Source organism: Macrotis lagotis, chromosome 2 (assembly GCF_037893015.1).
Source record: "Macrotis lagotis isolate mMagLag1 chromosome 2, bilby.v1.9.chrom.fasta, whole genome shotgun sequence".
Lineage (NCBI taxonomy): Eukaryota > Metazoa > Chordata > Mammalia > Peramelemorphia > Peramelidae > Macrotis > Macrotis lagotis.
This window is the reverse complement of record NC_133659.1, coordinates 34352350-34366630: the sequence shown is the minus strand read 5'-3', so window position 1 is coordinate 34366630 and position 14281 is coordinate 34352350. Positions and strand designations below refer to the sequence as shown.

Sequence of the window (14281 nt, the reverse complement as noted above, 5' to 3'; positions counted from 1 at the left end):
GCCTGGCCCTACTTGCCTGGCCCTAGGGAAAACACAGGCTTGTCCCAGCAAATGTGACCCAGGAGGTAGCCTCCCCAGCATGGGACTTGCTGCAACGAGCCTCCTCATGGTGTTGCGTGGACTTCTGGGCCCATGACCTAGCCCCAGGATGGCCTCTGGACCCCTCAGCTCTCCCTGGCGCCGGCAGTGATCAGTCTCCTGGGCCCAGGGCCTCCTTGCTCCAAGTGCCCAGAGGGCCCTTCTCTGCTCTTCCCTCTGACTTTCTTCTCTGAGCTGATTCTTCCAGATGGCACAAGCTCCCTCAAGCAGCGGCGTCTCCCACTCTCGTCCTCTAGGACCAGACTCCGCTAGAGTGACTCAGCCTGGGGGGGGGGGGGCAGGGCACCTGTCTCCATCGTATCCAAACTCTTGAACCCTCTGTCATCCTCTGACTGGTCACACCTGACCCCTTCCTGCCGTGGCCCCTTCTCCAAGGGGAGCTTGTCCTAGCTCTAGGGCCTCAGGGATGGGGGCTCCCACTGTCTCACGTGTCTGTGTTGCTGCCAGCCCTGGTTCACCCCTCCCCATCAAAGCCCAGTTCACGTGTCTTCTAATCAGAATCATGGCATCTGAGAGAGAGACAAGGCAGAGTCTCAGGAACCAGCACCCACCCTAGCATTCCTCTAGCGACAGAGTGATCACCACTTGCCCCTGGCTGGGGCAGCTCTCGTGGTTGGAGCCCCTCCACCCCGGGTTGGCCCTGCAGATACTGTAAGACGCTATATGCCTGAGTCTTTACTTCCTTTCTGTGCTTCTCTCCAGATGTGCCCTCCTTGGGACCCTCTCCCACCCAGAGATCAGTGTTGTCGCCAATGAATCATGGGACCCAGAGCCTCTCAGTTAAACTTTTCAGCTGCCACCCTCAGCAGTCATACTGAGGTCCACTGAAGCCTGATCTTTGTCAGACAAACTAGTGTCTGACCAGAGCCCCCCCCACACCCATATTTGGGAAGTCACTTTTTTAGCTCCATCCTTAGTGAATTTGATCTTCTTAGAGCCTGTTGGGTGCTGCTTTGGCATCTCGGATGTTTGCCAGCCTTCCCCACCTTGTGGGCCCCCGCAGAGCCTTTCTTGGCTTCTCCCCTGCGCCCGGCAGCTCTTTGCCGTCTCCCTTCTCTACCCGGGGCCCTGACGCCCTTCTCCTTGCTCTTATTCTCCTTCTTGTGCTTGTTCCACACGCAGCAGGCCTGGGATCATTGTGAGTGGCGCCTGCAGCCCACCTTCCTTTCCATATTCACCTCCCTGGCTGGGGAGGCCACTGGGGTGGTGACTAGGGCTGCTCAGACCTGGAGGGATGGGGGAGCCCCCCCCTTGCCCCCTTCCTTCCTGCTTTCTGTGTAGACCTGCCCTTGGGTTGTGGCAGGGTCGGGGGAGAGATCTGGGGGTTCAAGCAGCAGGTTTTTGTGCCCAGGGAGACAAGGACTGGAGGAGGGAGGGAGCCGGGCCTGACAAATGCAGGACCAGGGAGGGGAGGATAAGGTGGCCCCTGAAGAAGCTCCAAAGAGAGCTGGGACTTTGAAGAGCATGATGGGAAGCGGGGAGATACCCTAGCAAAGGCCCAGAGTCTGGAGATGCCCCACCCCACGCTCCGGTCTGGAGGACAGTGTGGGACCTTGGCCTTGATTTTGCCTGCCAGCCTCCGCCTCATGCCCAGGCCAGGTCTCCCTCTGCTTCTCTCAGCCTCAGAGCCCTGGCCCGTGGACAGGTAGGGGTCACAGTGCCCTTTTTCAAATGTTGACTCGTCTGCCCTGTGGCAATTCTGGAGGCCTCAGAGCTTCCCCAAGCCAGTCCCAGCCCCCTCCACCATCCCCTGGTCTCAAAGCCACCTCCCCTCCCGACGTGGGGGTCCTGAGTCAGACTTCCCATGGTTACAGCCGCCTCCCAGGCTCCCTCTCTCCTGCCCCTTGGACAGGCCCAGCTGGGCTCCAGTTACAGTGGCTGGGCTGGGAGCTGAGCCTGGGTGAGGTCACTGCCAGCGAGGCCTTTGGTGTGGCGTCGGGCACGATGAGCTCTTCTCTTTTTCCTGCACATGGAGGGAGAGGCTGGAGGTGGGGGTGGGGATTTCTGCATCCTCCCAGGTAGTGGCCCCACAGTTTCATGGAGGTGGGCCAGGCTCCCAGGGAGCTTTCTTCAGTGTAGAGACCCAGAAGGACCCTTCTGGGTGGAGGGAAGGGCCCCCGCCTCCTTCCCTCCTCATTGCCGCCAGCCTGGCCATGCTCCAGGGGTGCCCCCCTGGACCTTCCTCTGTCCCCCAGGGACAGCGCCCCAACCCAGCTCCTGCCTCAAGTGTTCGCAGGGGCCCTGGCCCGTCCACCTCGTTCTCCATGAGTCTCCAGTCTGTGTGTGCGAGGCGCAGGCCGGCCATGTGTGTGCGTGTGAGCACGTGGGGTGGGGGCGGGCAGGAGGACGTCTTGTCTGTCTTGTCTCGTGGTGTGTGGACAGCTGAAGCTTGGTCTGTTTTTACTCTCTCTGTGTTTCTCCTTGTCTTTTTTTATTCCCTCTTCATCCTCATCGCACTCTGCCATCAACCCAAACTCTCATCTCTCAGATCAGCGAGAAGGTTGGTCTCTTTCACTTCTTATCTCTCCATCGACAGCAGGGTCGGGGGAGCCACCCCGAGGCCCCCTGCCCGCTGGCCTAGGGCCCGAGGACCAGCTGGGCGCGCCCAGGTCCGGGGGGGGGGCCGCCAGTTCCTCACCTGCCCCCTACACCTTGCATGTTGCCATTGCCTGAAGGCCCCCTGCCCTGTACCTCCTCTGCCTCCGCATGCCCACATGCATAGGTGCAGCGATGGGCACTCCCCTGCGTGACATCTGCATGCACCTAGACAGGGCTGGGGACTGTGCATGCTCTGGGCTGTGCCTCCTAAGGTCAGCTTCCTCTTAAAATGCCAGGCTGGCTCTGACTCTGGCTCCAGACAGAACTTACTGAGCTGGCCCTGCCCCCACCGCCGAACCCAAGGCCCAGAGAGAAGCAGCAGTCCCCCGGGCCCCTCAGGGCGACTGCTGGGGCAGCCCACCCTGGGACCCAGGTCTCTTTGTCCCAGAGCCGGACTCCCCGTCTGTCCCTCTTGGATGCTGCAGGCCCTTTCCCTTGAGCCCTTGGGCTGGCTGGGTTTCTGCCTGTTCTCTGGGGACTGTGTTGCCAGAGCTTGATGGAGCCTGTCCAGGAGAGGCAGAGGCAGAGAGCTCTGGCTCAGCTCGGGTTTCAGGCCTTCCTGGGCCACTCGCCGCCTCGGTTTTGCTGACGGGGCTTAGCAGCAGGGAGGCAGGGGCCGCGGCAGAGGCGGCCCACAGGCCTGACCCCCCCTCCCCAGCCAGTCTCGGTGGCTGCTGGAGAACAACCAAAGCATACATACTTAGTGAGCGGCAGAGCCGGGTTTCTCAATGCCAGGGGGCTGCCCAGGGTTTGTTTGGCCCCGGTAATTATATCTTATGGCTCCCGGCTTTGCTCAGCCTAGGAGTTTAATTAGCTTGCCGGTGGGGATGGCAGCTACAAGGTTATTTATCAGAGGTGGTTGGACCTGGTGCAGCGGGTCCCTCCCCTCCCCTGCCTTAACGTGGTATTTTCATCAGAGAAATTTGGGAGAGTGAACAGACTGCTGGCAGGGCGGGCCCCCTCCACCCTCTCCATTAGCTGTCGCTCTATGAGTGCTGATGCCCCCCTAGCCCCACTTCATGGTAGTTGTCGGCACAGAAAGTAGACCATAGGAGGCCTGGCTGAAATTGAACCCCAAAATGACAGGGCCTGATGGGGAAAACTGTCTGAGCTTCAGCAACTCATGCGAGAAGACTCAGAAGCAGATGAGTCTGGGGGATCCTGGGCCCTCCTAGCCCAGCTGGTCTCAACTCCCATGCTCTAGGAGGCCACTAAATGAGGAGGAAGGAAGGGGGAAGGAGACCCTTGGCAGTCGTCTGACCTAAGTTGACTAAGGCCTGGACGTGGTGGGGATGTCGGGTCAGAGCTGAGAAGAGTGCAGGGGAAGGCGATGGAGGCTACCTGGAGGAGAGTCAGTGGGGCTGGGGATCCTAAGGGCCAGGCTCTCTTGGGGGCTATCAGTCAGTCCTTCTGGAGAGTCCTGCCAAGCCTTCTGTCAGGGCCCCCAGTTGAGAGGAGGGGAGTTATGGGGCCTGTGGTCAGATTCAGGTGGCAGTGTCAAAAACTGAGGAGAGGAGGTTGAGGAGACAGTTCCCATATGAAAGGGGCTGCCCCATCCCCAGTCCCTGACCTTGGTGACCTCTGTGAAGGTTAAGCCTCATGGGGTACTCCAAGGTCCAACTGGCCCCAAGCCTGGCCGTGACCTCGGCTTCCAGAAAGATTGCCCTCCCCGGTTTTCTCCATCCCGATAGGAAATGCCCAGCCCTGCCAGCAGCAGAGACTCCTCTGAGCTCCCAGCCAGTTGGTCAGGATCATGAACCATTGAGGGCGTCCCTCTGCACCCAGCCCTGGACTGGCTTTTGGGGTCAGAGGGATAGGAAACCATTCTTTATGTCCCTCCTGACCCAGTTGAACATTGCCCACAGAGCTGCAGGGGCCCAGGAGGGTCTGTCCCCACTGGGAGTCCCCTTTCCCAGAGCTGGCGAGTGTGTTAAAAACACCCAGGCCAACCCCCGGAGCCAACTCTCATATCTGGCATCTTGGATAAGTGGTTGTCCAGCTTTTGCTGGCAGGCCTTGCAGGTCCAGAAGGTCACTGACCACCTCCCTGGGGATGGTGCTGAGCTTGGAGAGTTGAGGCAGAAGCATTCCAGGAGTGGAGAACAGGCTGAGGCACAGGGTGCAGAAGGCTGTAGAGTACTAAGTGTGGGCGTGCCAGGCCAGGTCCTGGCCAAGCTGGGCGCCAGATTCCAGACTCCAAGCTGTTGGACTCTGGGCTGGACAGGGCAGCTCATGGACTGGCCTCCAGGAGCCCTGGGGCCAGGAAAGGGAGAAGGGCTATGTGGCTCCACCAGGGTCCAGCCTCCAGGAGCCTGTCCTTCCAGTCCTGTGCTCTCAGGGGCCTAGGGTTTGAAACTCCAGGCGCTCCCTGCCCGGCAATGCCTTCCTTCTCAGAGCCTCTCTCCCGGTCGTTAGCATTCTGCTCTGGCCATTACTTAGGTCTCCCTTCAGAGAGATTCTGTCGACTCAGATGTCGAAGAATCACCCCCACCCCACCCCCCAGCCTGTAGATTTGGAGCTCCTTGAGGGACAGGCCGCACTCTTGTAAGTCAGCCACCCTCCCTGTGGGGTCCAGAGCAGCAGTGAGGGGCTGGGGGTGGGGCCTCTAGGCCTCAAGGCTCCCAAGTCAGAAAGAGGGTCGGTTTGGCTGCTGTAGGAGGTGGGGCCCGAGAGGATGACCCCTGGGCCAGCCAGGGCCTGGAGCCCTTCCCTGTAGCTCTGGAAGTTCCCTCTGCATGTCTGCCTGTGCCCCTGGCTCTCTAGTCTTGTCTCCCGCCTGCCGGACCTGCGACCTGTCTGCCCACTCGTTCAGCCATCCTTGAGGCCATGCCTGTTGGCCGCTCCCCATCTTGCCAGTCTGGCCTGGATCTCCTGCATGCTGAAGGGGGCGACATGTCATGTTGGCTTTGGAGGCAGGGAGGGGGGAAGGGCAGGGTCATGTCCCCGGGCCGAGCACCTCAGGACAGCTTCTGATCCAGGAAATCTTTTTTCTGATTTTAAAACCCAAGCCTTGTTCCCTGAGAGGCTTAGGGTGTGCCCCCCCCATGCCCGGAACCACCCCCTCCATCATGTTAAACCCATCATCATGCCCATTGAGCCCACCCCCTCCCATCACTTCCAGCCTGTGTGGGCTGGTCTAAAGCAGGGTCCCCACCCAGGGTACCCTGAGCCCCGCTCAGCCCTTCACACCGCACTCCTGGCCAGACCACTGGCCCCCAGGAGCTCGTGGTATGGGGCCCCTGGAGCTGCAGGCCTCCTCCATCTGGCCGGTTGCCTGGTTCATTTGAAAGAAGCCACGGAAGTGGCTGTACCCAGGGCTCCTCTCTTGCTATGGGGAGGCGGTTGGCACAGGTTCTGGCTCTCTTCCTTACCAGCTATGGGACTTCAGGCAAGCCCCCTGCTTTCTCTGGGCTTCAGTTTTTTTTATTTATAAAAAAGGAGGCAGTGGAACTCAATGGGATCTCCAAACCTCAGAGTATTGCTTTCCCTGGGTGGTCCTGCAGGACTTGGAGGTCCATTGACACCACCCTTCCGAATGATGGCTCCCTTACCTCTAAGTACAAGCCTCTAGGAGGGCCCTACAGGCCTGAGGAGGTTGGGACTGGCCCTGAGGAGCAGATGACTTGTGTGGCCTGAGGCTGCCAGGGCAATGAGTGGCATCTGGGGGAAAGTGAAGCAACTTGGGGGTACAATGGCCTTTCTCAGCCTGGCCCACAAGTCTCTTGGGCCCCTCTTTTTCTGCAGTGCGCCGGGTGGCTCCCCGTTTCTCCATACCCCCCAGTAACCATGAGGTGATGCCCGGGGGCAGCGTGAACCTGACCTGCGTAGCAGTGGGAGCACCCATGCCTTATGTCAAGTGGATGGCTGGGGCTGAGGAGCTCACCCGGGAAGATGAGATGCCTGTCGGCCGAAATGTTCTAGAACTCACCAACATCGTTCAGTCGGCCAACTATACTTGTGTGGCCATCTCCTCCCTGGGTCTGATTGAAGCCACTGCCCAGATCACCGTCAAAGGTCAGCTGGGCTGGGCCGGGGGCCGCGGGACAGGATGGGATGGAGCAAGAGAGGGCTGGAAACAGATGAGAAGGAGATTAGGACCAGTCTTTCCTCTCTTCCTCCTTGGGTGGGTGGGTGTGTGTGTCTCCTATTGATATTAGTCTGGAAGGTCTGTGAGGGAGAACCCCAAGGCTCTGTTGAAGATTTTTCTCAATGACCTGGGTAAAGGCACAGAATGAGGACCTCATCAGAGGTGAAGGTGCAGGATGATGGGGAGAGGGAGAACTGAGATAGTGGGTGGCTCTTGGCAGGGTAGGAAGGCCCTGGGGTGATTCCCAGATGGAGCTATCCAGCCCTCACCTCTACTGAGTCCAGTTCCCTGGCCCAGCCACCTGTTGTCCTAGGTCTCTCAAACTCATATCCAGAATCAATTCACTCTCCCCCCTCCTTTCTTCCCCTAACTTCCCTTCTTCCTCAAGGATGCCCCCCTCTTCCCAGGAACTCAGGCTCCTCTTTAGTCCTTCCCATCCCTCCCACTCATTAGGGGCACCAGGTGATGTGATGGATAGAGCTGTGGGCCTGGATTCAGGTAGCACTAGAGCCTGGGTTGAGTCCCTGAACCTGTCTGCCTCAGTTTCTTCATTCTCCCAGGGTTCTCATGAGGATCAAAGAAGATCATCTTGTAGGCCATGTAGCATAGTGTCTGGCCCAGAGTCAACCCTGGGTGATGGCATAACATGGATCTAAACAAATAACTTGGTGGCTTGGTTGCTCCAAATGTCATTTTGTTTCATTTGTTCATTGGATGAAATACCTAAAGCTGAGAGAGGGAAAGTAGCCACAGACCGCAGGGGGAAGTGATGGAGCAGGACTTGAACCTGGCTCTTCAGGCTCTGGGTCCTGTGCTGCCTCTCCCCAGCTAGGCTGCTGAGGACTCAGAGTGGGCTCTTGGATTTGGGTTGGCTGGAGTGGGTTGTGCTGACCCCTCCTCTGTCTACAGCTCTGCCCAGACCTCCCATCGAACTAGTGGTGACAGAGACTACAGCCACAAGCGTGACCCTGACCTGGGACTCGGGGAACGCAGAGCCCGTGTCCTACTATGGCATCCAGTACCGGCCGACTGCCGGGGACAGCACCTTCCAGGAGGTGGATGGCGTGGCAACCACACGCTACAGCATCGGTGGCCTCAGCCCTTTTTCGGAGTATGAGTTCCGCGTGCTCGCTGTGAACAACATAGGGCGTGGGCCGCCCAGCGAGCTGGTGACAGCCCGCACCGGGGAACAGGCACCTTCTAGCGCACCACTGCGTGTGCAAGCCCGCATGCTGAGTGCCAGCACCATGCTTGTGCAGTGGGAACCCCCAGACGAGCCCAACGGCCTGGTGCGTGGCTACCGTGTCTACTACACCCCAGATGCCCTGTTGCCCCTCAGCTCCTGGCACAAGCATAACACAGACGACAGCCACCTCACCACTGTGGGCAGCCTGCTGACTGGCATCACCTACAGTATCCGCGTGCTGGCCTTCACCGCTGTGGGCGACGGGCCACCCTCTCCCCCCATCCAGGTCAAGACGCAGCAGGGAGGTGCGTTCTTTGGACTGGCCTGTTTTCTGTAGCATCAGGCTCTGTCCCTCAGGCTTCAGCCCTTGGGTTGGGGGTCTTCTTCTGGTCACCATGGCCCAGGCTCAAGTGGGATGGTCTATAGTGGGCCAAACCTCATGAGGTAAAATCAAGTGTAAAGTCTTAGACATGGGTCCCACAAGTCAGCTACCTGCAAGTATAGGGTGTGGCAGGCGTGGCTAGGCAGGCAGCTCATCTGAAGAAGATCTGGGGGGATTGGTGGACTGCAGTTCAGTCTGAGTCGATGGGGTCATATAATGTAGTAGCCAAGGAAGCTCCCACATTCCTAGTCTTCAGTCTGTGACTAGGGAGGGGGTGGTTGCTCCCACTGGTCATTCTGCCTCTGAAGGACAGCATAGTGCTAGGCCCTTGAGTCTCTGCCATATGATGATAGGGTGAGGCCCTGGGGATATTCAGGGGGAGGGGGTTTGCAGAAGCAGATTGAGGCTGTCCTAGAGGGGCAAGGAGCTTCCCTGCCCAGGTGGCCTTCAGGTAGAGATGGGGCCTGGCTTTTGGCCTGGGTTAGACTGGACACCTCATCCAGAGGGGCTACTGGTCCTGCCAGGTTGAGGGGTTGACAGGGAGCGTCCCACTGCTGCTGCTGGGGCACCTGACTATCTCGTGGGCCCATTCCAGTGCCAGCCCAGCCTGCAGACTTCCGGGCAGAGGCTGAATCAGATACCAGGGTCCTGCTGTCATGGCTGCTGCCTCCCCAAGAACGAATCATCAAGTATGAGCTGCTGTACTGGGAAGGAGAAGATGGACCCCAGGTGAGCAAGGTCACAGTTTGGGGCAGGGAAGAGTCAGTGGGCCTCAAGGTCCCCACCAAATATCACTGAGGCCCCCAGAAGTTTACTGGATACCAAATCCAAGAAAGGAGTAATAGAAGTCTATGGGCTCAGATCGGCAAGCGAATGGACAACTCCCACTGGGGGCTGTGAGGAGCACCAGCCGTCCCAGAGGCCTGGGCATTGGCTTCCTTGGTTCTGAAGGTGGGGGGAGGGTAGGTGCAGAGGAGCCAGCCCTGGGGATTCAGAGAGATGGCTCAAGATGAGGAGGTCCAGGAGCAGAGCTGCCCAGGGTATGTCCAGAGCCCCAAGTGAGGCCTGGACCCAGGCTGCAGGCCTCTCCTTCAGAGGACCACTTGTCAGGGAGATGGAGATGGAGATGGGGCACAGGAGCCTCAGACCCCGAAGGACAATTGTAACTGGTTCCTTTTCCTCTTTTAGCAAAAAGTGACCTTTGACCCCACTTCCTCCTATGTCCTGGAGGACCTGAAGCCAGACACCCTGTACCGCTTCCAGCTGGCTGCCCGATCCGACCTGGGGGTTGGGGTGTTCACACCCCCCATCGAGACGCGCACAGAGCAGTCCAGTAAGTGTCCTGGGCCTTCTGGCCCTCTGGAGTGTTCCTATGGCCTGGGGCGTGCTCTCCCTCCCCCAGCCTATGTATTCTGGGCTGCTGAGACTTGGGCTTAGGGCTCCTTCTGAGATGAGGCAAGAACCTGGTAAGTGGCCTCCAGTCGGAAATGGACCTCGAAGACACCCAGTCCCCCTCCCTCCCCTCCCCTCCCTTTCTGCCATTCCTCTGGGCTTGCTGCCCCCACCCCGCAATTGCTTCAATCTGGGCCTTGTGACAGCCCACCGGACCACCCTGAGGCAGTTCCCACCCTAGTTCTCTGGTGGCATGCACCTGCTGGACACCATCTATAGATGGGGGACTAGGGGGCCCCCTTGTTTATCAGGGCCTTTCTTCTTGAGGACAGCTCTGTTGGTAGTGAGATTTCAGCTTGTGGGACCAAGCAGAACACGGCAGATGAGCTTCATCCTCCACATACTTGTAGCCAGTCGCCATGTACCCTGTGTCTTCTCAGGGTTGCACATCCTCAGTACATCAGTGGCTCGTCATGGAATCTGACATCATTTCCTCCCCACATCTTGCTCCTCTTCTCTAAATGTTCTCTCCCTAAAATGTGCTCCAACCCACCACCATCACGACTACCACCAGAACTGGACCCAGTCTTTCTGAGGGGGGGACTGACCAGGTCTGACCTGTCATCTCCTTGTTCCTGGAAGCCCTGCAGCTCTCAGGGCAGCCCAAGAGTATATTTGATTTCTTGGCTTTCATTCCTTCATGCTTTTCACTTGGGGGGCAGGTGGTCTGGTATGACCCCCAAGTCCTTTTGGGGCTACCACCCTAATGTGAAAAACTCTGTCCAGACAGAGGAAACAACTTTCAGGACCTCTAGCATGTCATTTAGGAGCTGACATGTTTGGGAACCTGGGGTGGCCATCAGCTTCCCTTACGTGCATTTAGATTCACAAGGCTTCCAAACACAGAATAGGTTTTGGCAAAGGCAAAGATCTGAGCCCAAGCACATCAAGAGACTCCCTTCATCTTTCAGGGAGCTTCTGCCTTCTCTCTAGGACCAATGTAATACCAGTCCCTCCTCCCATAAATAAGTTTAATTTGCTAGGAGATCAAGGGGAGCCCCTTCTCTGCTGCCTTAGGGACCTGAATGTGAGGCCACCCCATGACTTCCTGGAGGGTGACCCTGAGCCCAGACCAGGATTCAAGGTTTGATCCTCCCCATCAGGTTGTGTGCCCCCTTCTCCTGCCATCCTCTTCTCTGCCCCACCTCTCCATCCTTGTGCATCCTCTGTTTCTGGCAGGCCCTATAGGCCCTTCTTACCATACCACAAGACACCCTCATTCCAAAGGTGTTCTGGCACCCCCTGTCTCCAGGCTGTAGTGGTCCAGGTCTCTGTGGGCTTTCTTCCCCTGGCTGGGTGGGCTTGGCTCTCGAGGCTTACCTCCCACCCCTCCCCTGAGGATCCCACAACCCCCTTAAGCTTCATTAAGAAGGCGCTTCATGACTTCAGCTGCAGCTTAGTCATTCTTGCCTCTTGCTCTTGGATGATGAAGCTCTTGCACCAGCAGCCCTCTCATGCTGTAGGATTCACACCCTCACTCCCCAGCTTCCTGGTTATCTGAACCCAAGTGTGGGAGGATTCCATCTTTTTGGAGTTGGCCCCAGATCTGACTTGTCCTGACTTGGTGGTGTTGGCTCTTCCTCCTACTTGGTGTGCTCTGTAAGGGTGATGTGCATCCGCATCTTCCTTGGTTTGGACTGAGGCAGTGGCAACAGTGGGTGACCGCCCTGGTGACCCCCTTCCACAAGGACATCAGACTGCCCACAACAGCTCTTGGGCTCACTTGTCTAGTTCATTCCTCTGCCTTTTCCACAAGAAAAAAATCCTAGGGACTTGGTTAAGCACACTGGCCCAGTAACCCTTTCCTAAAGGGAAGGATAGGTGGCCAGACTTACCAGGTGCTTGAAGAGCTGGATGGGCTCCTCAGAAACCCACCTGACTTCGCTAAAGTCCACAGCAATTAGGGGCCAAGCCTTGCTGGGCTGATAAGCCAACAGAAACACCCAGTTGCCCAACCTCCAGCCGCATGGCAAGACCTTCCTAGACCCCTACCACCCTTGTGGACTTGGCACCTGCCCTGCATATCAACCTCCTCTGCCTTGGCTTCACAGTCACTGAGACATTGTTCCTTCTCACAGAAGCAACTTGGCTCCCATCTCTGAGGAAGCCCCTTTGGCTCCAAAGCTAGTGCCTCGGCACAACCCAGTCTAGCCACATGACCCTTCCCTGCCCAGCCTCTTCCCCATCCCCATCTCTACCCCTACAAGCCACCGAGTTTATCTCCCCTAATCCCAACCTGACCCCTGCCCAGGTAAGTCTGCATGTGGGATCCATTCCTTCTCCCCTTCTCCTCTTACCCTCCCCATCTCATTCATGTCTCCATCACTTTCATTGGGAGACTCCCAGCCAGGCTATTCCAGATGTAAATCTGAGGGTCAGAAGTCACCCACATGACCTGGGCACTGGCCAGTAAAGGTGGAGACAGTGACTCTCATGTGTTAGTGTCCAGAGTAGCCAAGGAAGGGGGTTAAGAAAGATGCCCCCAGTGGGGTGGCAGTGGATAGAGCACCAGCCCTGGAGTCAGGAGTACCTGGGTTCAAATCTGGTTTCAGACACTTAATAATTACCTAGCTGTGTGGCCTTGGGCAAGCCACTTAACCCCACTGCCTTGCAAAAACCAAAAAAAATTAAAAATAGAAAGCTACTCTAAGAGGACCTACATGTGAGTATATAAGTGCCTGTGTAGGTGAGTGGGTCTGTATGTGAATGAGGTCAGACTTGGGTTGTAGTCTGTGCATGCATGTGTTGTGTGTGAGGCTTGAGGTAGCCCGTGAAATCCTGGATAGATTCATAGGTTTAGAACTTGGCAAAGCCTACTGTATGATGACTGACATTATAGGACATGACCTGGCCAGGGACACAGCTGGGCTACCCCAGGTCTCTGACCTGCCATGCTTGAGTGTGGAGGGACCAGCACTCATGTCCCCGGGGGTGGGTGGGCCCTGGAAGCAGTCGCCTGGCTGGGCCCAAGACTCCCCCCATTGCCCCCAGCCCTGCCCATTTGCCTGCCCCCTCCATGCTTCATCCCCTCCATCTCGCCACTTCCTCCATTTCTGTCCCGCCAGCCCCCTCTGCCCCTCCCCAGGACGTGCGGTGTGTCAGCACCAGCTCCACCACGGTCTGGGTAAGTTGGGTCCCGCCTCCGGCTGCCAGCCGCAATGGGGTCATCACCCAGTACTCCATCGCCTACCAGGCGGTGGATGGCGAGGACTCTGCCCGACATGTGGTGGACGGCATTGGACCAGACAGTTCCAGCCGGGAGATCCAGGACCTGGAGAAGTGGACAGAGTACAGGGTGTGGGTGCGGGCCCACACGGACGTGGGGCCAGGTCCAGAGAGCCCCCCGGTGCTGGTGCGCACCAACGAGGACGGTAGGTGCCACCTTCCAGCAGGGTGGGGACAGTGGGGATATGGCTGAGTTTTTTCTGTTCCCCTCCTTTCCTCCTCTCTCCTTCCCTTACCCTTTTTCCCTCTCCCTCCCTTCTCTTTCTCCCTCCCTCTATTTTTCCAGAGACCCTTCCCTGTTCTGCCCATGGCCCCCTCCTCTTGGGGCAGTCTCCCTCTTTATTTTGGTCTTTCCCCCTCCACCATCCTACCCCTCCGACTTCTCCCGCTCAGTCCTTCCCTTGTCCTCTCCAAGCTGCCTTTCCAACTGTCTGCTAGACATCTGTAGATCTTAGAGGAGGCCCCCCCTCTTTTTCGTGTTCCCCTGAACTCCTGCCAGGCTTACTTCTCCAGCCTGGTGAGTTTGGAGTTCCACCTGCCTCTCCTTCCTTATTGCCCCAGCACCTGGAGAGATCACCTTTCCTGGGTCTTTGGATAGACTTGGCTTGCACTCTAGCTTCTGGGTCTGGGCTTCAGGGGTCTCAAGGCAGGAAGCATAAGCCCTGAAGATGAGATCAAAGGGCCTGGCTTCAAATCCCAGCTCTGATGCTTACTTGGTGACCCTGGGCCAGTCTTGAGGAAAGCGATGGGGAAGGAGCCTGGGAGAGGTCTGGGGGGTCCTGAGGGCTGGCTTCAAGCATCTGGGGGGGGGGGTCCCAGGCCCTTTCTGCTTGGTCCCTGAAGGCAGAACTGCAAACTGTGGGGAAGGGTGCCAAGAGACACATTGGGATTTGGGGTCAGGAAGAACAGCCTGAGCCTGGCTCAGGAGCTCACAGTGGCCAGGGCTGAGCACGGGCAGGGGAGCTAGAGAAAAATGCAACTGGGGAGCCAGGAAGCTTCTTGAGCTTGGGAGGGGCACAGTTCTTTGTTGAGGGCGGCCTGAAGGGGGGAGCCAGGACCCACCTAAGTGATAGCCATGGCTCGGGCTGGTCAGGGGAGAAGGGAGTGGGCATGAGTGGAGCTGGGGGGCTGGGGAGAGGCCTGGGGGCTCTTCCCAACTGCCCTTTGTGAGGCCAGACCCTGGGGTAGAGGTGTGTAGAGCCCCAGTTTTTGATCTTAGAATATTTAAGGAGAAAATTGCTCCTTCCCTCTCA

General features: G+C 57.9%; 1 protein-coding gene across 6 annotated transcripts in view; it reads left to right on the top strand.

The window, feature by feature from the left end:
• PTPRF (protein tyrosine phosphatase receptor type F) overlaps positions 1-14281 on the top strand; it is a 77127-nt gene that overhangs the window by 36143 nt on the left and 26703 nt on the right. For all 6 annotated transcript variants that reach the window (XM_074221638.1, XM_074221636.1, XM_074221634.1 and 3 more), the window contains exons 8-12: positions 6441-6710; positions 7693-8274; positions 8947-9080; positions 9540-9684; positions 12869-13174. In XM_074221638.1, coding sequence (XP_074077739.1) covers positions 6441-6710; positions 7693-8274; positions 8947-9080; positions 9540-9684; positions 12869-13174 — 1437 coding nt within the window. The remainder of the gene's footprint in view (positions 1-6440; positions 6711-7692; positions 8275-8946; positions 9081-9539; positions 9685-12868; positions 13175-14281) is intronic.